This window comes from Miscanthus floridulus, chromosome 1, assembly GCF_019320115.1.
Source record: "Miscanthus floridulus cultivar M001 chromosome 1, ASM1932011v1, whole genome shotgun sequence".
In the NCBI taxonomy this organism is placed as follows: Eukaryota; Viridiplantae; Streptophyta; class Magnoliopsida; order Poales; family Poaceae; genus Miscanthus; species Miscanthus floridulus.
Window position 1 is genome coordinate 42,296,253 of NC_089580.1, and position 7,026 is coordinate 42,303,278.

Here is a 7,026-nt window from a genome sequence, read left to right on the forward strand (position 1 = left end):
GTTGTGGAGCATGAAGACTGAAGGAGGTGCAACTTTTTTGACCAGTCTTAGCGCCCCGGCGGCTCCGCTCTAGCACCCCCACGGCCCAATGGCTCGACTACCCCGCGCTCACACGCCACAATGGCTCTGCTTCGGCACCCCATGCCCCGGTGGCTCACTCGCCACGAGGGGGGGGGGGGGGTCCGACCATGGCCGCATCTAGGCCTACCTGAGCGAGAGGAGAATGGAGAAGTTCGTATTTTTTAGCTCCATCAAGCAACCACCTCTATGAGGAGCGTGTTTTAGAGATTTCTCAGTAAAATATTTTTTTTAGAAAAAAATCTATACGAAGAGATAGCTCGCTATCCATGCTATACATGCAGGGGAAAGCTTACATCTTTAGTGAAAAATATTCCCAAATATATGTAGTGAAAGCTGAGCTACTCTCGCCACAAGGTGTTCAGCCAAATTTCGTGATTCAGACTCGTGCGAATTTTACAGGGACATCATGTGCGTGATGAGCTTATCAATGGCAAGACACGACGACCCGCCCTCTCCGGTGCACTCCGCTGCCGCCTTCTTCAGTTCACCGGCTCTCGTCCTCATCTCCGCGCCGTCCTCGCCAGTCATGAGCCGGCGGATCGCCGCCTCAACGCTGCCCCTCTCGAGGTCGCCGACCACCTCGAGGCCCACCCTCCACACATGCTCCACGTACCTCGCGTTTCCCATCTGGTCGCCAAAGTAGGGGCGGCACAGCATCGGCAGCCCTTCGCAGATGCTCTCCGCCGTCGAGTTCCACCCACCGTGCGTCCAGAACCCGCCCACGGCGCGGTGGCCAAGCACCTCCTCTTGCGGCGCCCACGTCACCACCATCCCGCGCCCGTGCGTCGCAGCCTCGAACCCCTCGGGGAGCTGCTGCTGGTGGTGGTAGGCGGACCCGCTGACCATGCCCGGCCGGACCACCCAGAGGAACGGAACGCCGCTGCCAGCGATGCCCCACGCCGTCTCCACCAGGTCCCGCAGGCTCATGCAGGCCACGCTGCCGAAGCTCACGTAGAGCACCGATTCCGGCGGGAACGCGTCCAACCACTCCAGGCAGCTCCGGTCCGGGAGCAGCAGGCTGCTGTCGACGGCAGGGGAGAGCTTGTGGAGCGGGCCGATGTCGAACACCGGCACGGCGAGGTCCCGCCGCAGGCCCTCCAGCTCGCGGCGCTCCAGCAAGTCGAACGTGTCGAGAATGAGACCCGAGGAGGTCTTCACGGCAGTCATGGCGCGGGAGATAAGCTCGCCCACCCGGCCGCTGGCATCCTCGCCGATAACTGGCAGGTCGCGCACTCGGTACGGCGGCAGCTCCAGCACCGGCATGTCACGCTGCGACTCTGCATCCATGGACAAGCGAGAGGTGCACGTTGATCCAAGAAAGCATCAAGCATGCATGGTGCTCCTACGAACTAGAAATATATATGCCTATATGGACAGGACCAGAGCACGCGGGAAAAATTAGCATGCCACCTTGCACGGGGAGGTAGCGTTTGTCGAAGAGCATCGGGTACGCGAGGAAGCACGCACAGCAGGCGGCGCTGCCGGTACGCAGCGCCAGCGTGGGCACGGAGAGCCTCGCAGCCACCTCGAAAATCGGCAGCAGGTGTGTGTCGGCGACGAGGCACGCCACGGCGTCCCTGGAGTACTCCTCCAGGACGGAGGCGAGGCGGTCCCGGAAGCCGGCCTCGCACGCGACGCCGAGCTCCATGATCTGAGCAACGGCGTCCTTCATGGCGACGGGCACGGGGCTGCCGTCGGGGACGGGGACGAAGCGGTAGTCCGGGTGGCGCGCCGGGTCTGGGGCATTGAACTGGGTGTGGAAGACGGTGATGGTGAAGCCGCGGGCGTGGAGGAGGCCGGCGAGCCGGAACATGGGGTTGATGTGGCCCTGGGACGGGAGCGGGAACAGGAGCACGTGCCGGCGGCGCCCACCGTGGACGGCGGCCATGGTTGGTGCTGGTGGTGGCGTCATGGCTTTCGCTGCCCGAGCTGGCGAGCCCTAGCGCCTTTGTGCGTGAATTAAGGCGCCCGAACAGATGTGTATACTAGCTAGCTTTCCCCAAATTGAACCTCGCTGAGACACGTCGAGCATTGAAATGAATTATATTGGTTCCTCTGACTTCAAGTGGCCATCAGGTGGAGCTTGCAAAGCACTAAAGCAGCTTGCAACCCCGTATCGGAGCTGCAAACGTCAGGATCGATCGGACCGGCGCCGTGCACGTCATTCCATGGAATCGGAACGGAGGCCTGCTGCAGGCATTGAAGAGCACACGTGCCACGTGTACAAGAACGACCGTGCCACGTTTATGTGCAGGGGGCACGTCTTGATCTTGTGGAGTCATCTACTGCACTGCAGACTGCGCTACTAGTCTGAGTAGTAGTCTAGTACAACTCTCCAAGTCCATCGGGGGTGGTCTGGTTGGATCGGGGTGTAATGTAAGGTAGACAACGACGCCGATGTAGACGGCGAGGAGGATAACTCTCAAGCTAGCAGCCTGGTGGCGATCAGCCGGTCTGGGTAGTCTTCGGCTGCAGTGACAGCATGATAATTAAGATGCTGGGTCTGACTGGTTGAGTTCCAAAGTTTGCTATGTCGAAGATTTGGCTAGCTAAAAGTTGGACAAAAAAATTGCTATAGATTTGGCAAACTAAATGTGAGAATTTAATAAGTTTTGGTAGTAAACCAAACACTAGATAAAATCATGGCTTGCTAAATTTTTGGCATGACAAATTTTAGAAGCGAACCACTGATGCTCCATCGGCCATCGCGTCCGGCTGATACTTTCGATCGATTCTCATGTGTAATTCAGGATCGGATATCAGTAGAGCGAGCAGAGTACTGACAAACCGAAGATCTGACCCTGACCGTGTCATATTCACACAGTGTCAGAGATCATGTTCGTATGCAACTAGCCCACGTAACTCTGTAAGTGGGAACCCCGAATTTACAGGCACACCACCCTCAAATTTAAAGAACCGACTGGAAAGTGGAAACCTCATGTGCCTGTAACTCTGTACAATGAGTAAGTTGTAACAGGGACGTCTCTTGATTCTTGAAGATTGGAAACACTGGCAAAGTGGCAAGAGTCATCTGGCACCCAAAAACATTTTGTTTCTTCAATTGATCTAATAGTTGAATTATATCCATATACACTTGCCCAAGAACGACTTGGTTAAATTAGCACCTAAACTAACTTTAAAAGGACACTCCTCAAGCCAAACACTGAAACACCATGCCAAAACGTAGCTGAAGAAAATCTGCGTCGCCCAGGCACGGCTACTCTCTGCAGCTGGGCTTACGGACATTCCTTCCAATCGGTCCAACGGCCCACTCTCGTGAGACCCAACCCAACTGCACCTGCGTGCAAATTTCGGAGCGCTGACCCTGAGGCCCAGCAGGCGTATCAGCCGCGCGAAATGGAGTCAGCCCTACGAACGCACACAGGCCCACACGCATTATTTTTTTTCTTCCAATGTAATGCTAAAGTACGAAAGTCCGTACTCCGGACACCTCGCTCCACTCACTGCCGCATACGCCGCTCATCTAAATAAAAAATCAAATCCCCACAGAAGCTCGTCTCCCCCACTCCGTGCTCGTGCGTTGTGGCTTCATGGCGTCGAGCGGGCATCCAACCGCCCCAGTCCGTTGTGCCACGGCCCACTCTGGCGCACCGCCGCCGCCATCCCCCGTGGCGCTCCCCATCCTGCGGAGAGGAGGAATACTCCGTGTGAGGTACGCTGCCAGCCGCCCCATCGACTGCAGCTGCCGCCGGACCTGGTCGCCGTCCCCTCGCCCTCCGCCTCCAAGCTCCATGTGTGTGCTCGGCGAGGGCAACGACGCCTCCGTCCCCTGGCAAGCCGCCGTGCTCTGTTCCTCGCCGCGCCCATGCCAGGCGCCCAGGAGAGGGGGGCGTTGCTGGCCAGGGCCAGTCCAGGCGCATGCGCAACTGGCCGCTCCATCCTCGACTGTCGGCTGGCCGGGACCGGCCGTCCCCTACTCTACGCTGCGTCGTACGAAAGAAGGGTGAAAAACGCATGTTGCAAGTGTTTGTTTCAAGTGTTTTAAAGGTGTGTTGCAAGTGTTTCATACGGATGCTGCAAAAGTAGATCGGGATGTTCCACATGTTGCAATGGTTGTACACGTATATTGCAAGCTCCCTTCTCAAGGTTTCATCTGTTTTTTCCGTCGTATGTTGCAAGTGTGTTTATCTGGATGTTGCATATGTTTCACACATATGATACAAGTGTTTTATCTGAATGTTGTGTATGTATACAATGTTTTTCAAGTGTTTTTTAGGTATTTTTGCAAGAGTTTCAGACACATGTTTTAAATGTTTCATTTGTTTTCAGACATATGTTGCAATTGTTGCATCTGGATGTTTCAAACTATAATTATTGTTGCATCTCCCTCCTCGTGCTTTTCTGCTGTCTTGCCTCAGTGTCAGGCACGAGAAGGCGGAGGCGGTCCCCACTAGCACGGGCAGGGCCCACGTGCTTGTGAGCGGGCGTAGCAGGCGAGACGTGAATGGGCAGGCGCGGGACATGAGACGGGGGGCAGCGACGTGGGCGTTTGGACGTCCGGGTGCTAGCCACGCCCTTTCTTCTATAAATATAAGTCCTAGTCCTAGCCCCGCCCGGACGACACCCACAATCCTTGCTAAAAAAACCACATTCTAAACGCATGTGAGTATGTGACTCTCTCTTCCTTCCAAAAAAAAAATCTATCGAATCAAGAACCGGTCGGACAGCCTCTTGCTTAAGGTGTGATTGGGAGGACTCCTCTCCAATGGCTTCTTCTTTTTTCACCAAAAAGGACTCTAAACAGCTCCTCTTATTAAATCGTTTGGTAGGGCTCCGTCGAAGGAGCCAGAGGTGAAGAAGAGCCCTACCAAACGGTGTCTTATTCTGGTAACAAAGTTGTGGAGCATGAAGACTGAAGGAGGTGCAACTTTTTTGACCAGTCTTAGCGCCCCGGCGGCTCCGCTCTAGCACCCCCACGGCCCAATGGCTCGACTACCCCGCGCTCACACGCCACAATGGCTCTGCTTCGGCACCCCATGCCCCGGTGGCTCACTCGCCACGAGGGGGGGGGGGGGGTCCGACCATGGCCGCATCTAGGCCTACCTGAGCGAGAGGAGAATGGAGAAGTTCGTATTTTTTAGCTCCATCAAGCAACCACCTCTATGAGGAGCGTGTTTTAGAGATTTCTCAGTAAAATATTTTTTTTAGAAAAAAATCTATACGAAGAGATAGCTCGCTATCCATGCTATACATGCAGGGGAAAGCTTACATCTTTAGTGAAAAATATTCCCAAATATATGTAGTGAAAGCTGAGCTACTCTCGCCACAAGGTGTTCAGCCAAATTTCGTGATTCAGACTCGTGCGAATTTTACAGGGACATCATGTGCGTGATGAGCTTATCAATGGCAAGACACGACGACCCGCCCTCTCCGGTGCACTCCGCTGCCGCCTTCTTCAGTTCACCGGCTCTCGTCCTCATCTCCGCGCCGTCCTCGCCAGTCATGAGCCGGCGGATCGCCGCCTCAACGCTGCCCCTCTCGAGGTCGCCGACCACCTCGAGGCCCACCCTCCACACATGCTCCACGTACCTCGCGTTTCCCATCTGGTCGCCAAAGTAGGGGCGGCACAGCATCGGCAGCCCTTCGCAGATGCTCTCCGCCGTCGAGTTCCACCCACCGTGCGTCCAGAACCCGCCCACGGCGCGGTGGCCAAGCACCTCCTCTTGCGGCGCCCACGTCACCACCATCCCGCGCCCGTGCGTCGCAGCCTCGAACCCCTCGGGGAGCTGCTGCTGGTGGTGGTAGGCGGACCCGCTGACCATGCCCGGCCGGACCACCCAGAGGAACGGAACGCCGCTGCCAGCGATGCCCCACGCCGTCTCCACCAGGTCCCGCAGGCTCATGCAGGCCACGCTGCCGAAGCTCACGTAGAGCACCGATTCCGGCGGGAACGCGTCCAACCACTCCAGGCAGCTCCGGTCCGGGAGCAGCAGGCTGCTGTCGACGGCAGGGGAGAGCTTGTGGAGCGGGCCGATGTCGAACACCGGCACGGCGAGGTCCCGCCGCAGGCCCTCCAGCTCGCGGCGCTCCAGCAAGTCGAACGTGTCGAGAATGAGACCCGAGGAGGTCTTCACGGCAGTCATGGCGCGGGAGATAAGCTCGCCCACCCGGCCGCTGGCATCCTCGCCGATAACTGGCAGGTCGCGCACTCGGTACGGCGGCAGCTCCAGCACCGGCATGTCACGCTGCGACTCTGCATCCATGGACAAGCGAGAGGTGCACGTTGATCCAAGAAAGCATCAAGCATGCATGGTGCTCCTACGAACTAGAAATATATATGCCTATATGGACAGGACCAGAGCACGCGGGAAAAATTAGCATGCCACCTTGCACGGGGAGGTAGCGTTTGTCGAAGAGCATCGGGTACGCGAGGAAGCACGCACAGCAGGCGGCGCTGCCGGTACGCAGCGCCAGCGTGGGCACGGAGAGCCTCGCAGCCACCTCGAAAATCGGCAGCAGGTGTGTGTCGGCGACGAGGCACGCCACGGCGTCCCTGGAGTACTCCTCCAGGACGGAGGCGAGGCGGTCCCGGAAGCCGGCCTCGCACGCGACGCCGAGCTCCATGATCTGAGCAACGGCGTCCTTCATGGCGACGGGCACGGGGCTGCCGTCGGGGACGGGGACGAAGCGGTAGTCCGGGTGGCGCGCCGGGTCTGGGGCATTGAACTGGGTGTGGAAGACGGTGATGGTGAAGCCGCGGGCGTGGAGGAGGCCGGCGAGCCGGAACATGGGGTTGATGTGGCCCTGGGACGGGAGCGGGAACAGGAGCACGTGCCGGCGGCGCCCACCGTGGACGGCGGCCATGGTTGGTGCTGGTGGTGGCGTCATGGCTTTCGCTGCCCGAGCTGGCGAGCCCTAGCGCCTTTGTGCGTGAATTAAGGCGCCCGAACAGATGTGTATACTAGCTAGCTTTCCCCAAATTGA

General features: G+C 57.8%; 2 protein-coding genes across 2 annotated transcripts; both read right to left on the reverse strand.

Annotated features, from left to right (window-relative positions):
• Positions 1-334: 334 nt before the first annotated feature.
• LOC136481097 (DIMBOA UDP-glucosyltransferase BX8-like) lies at positions 335-2,089 on the reverse strand. The gene is made up of 2 exons (XM_066478469.1): positions 1,492-2,089; positions 335-1,358 (listed from the first exon to the last, which is right to left on the reverse strand). Exons 1-2 carry the CDS (start codon positions 1,991-1,993, stop codon positions 475-477), a joined length of 1,386 nt encoding a protein of 461 aa, XP_066334566.1. The 5' UTR covers positions 1,994-2,089; the 3' UTR covers positions 335-474.
• A 3,182-nt stretch (positions 2,090-5,271) lies between these two features.
• LOC136481105 (DIMBOA UDP-glucosyltransferase BX8-like) lies at positions 5,272-7,026 on the reverse strand. Its single transcript, XM_066478474.1, has 2 exons — positions 6,429-7,026; positions 5,272-6,295 (listed from the first exon to the last, which is right to left on the reverse strand). Exons 1-2 carry the CDS (start codon positions 6,928-6,930, stop codon positions 5,412-5,414), a joined length of 1,386 nt encoding a protein of 461 aa, XP_066334571.1. The 5' UTR covers positions 6,931-7,026; the 3' UTR covers positions 5,272-5,411.

Coding starts and splice junctions, on each gene's coding strand:
- LOC136481105 (XM_066478474.1), bottom strand. CDS start 6,930: ATGACGCCACCACCAGCACCAACCATGGCCGCCGTCCACGGTGGGCGC. Junction 6,296..6,428: donor ACGCTACCTCCCCGTGCAAG/GTGGCATGCTAA, acceptor CCATGGATGCAG/AGTCGCAGCGTGACATGCCG.
- LOC136481097 (XM_066478469.1), bottom strand. CDS start 1,993: ATGACGCCACCACCAGCACCAACCATGGCCGCCGTCCACGGTGGGCGC. Junction 1,359..1,491: donor ACGCTACCTCCCCGTGCAAG/GTGGCATGCTAA, acceptor CCATGGATGCAG/AGTCGCAGCGTGACATGCCG.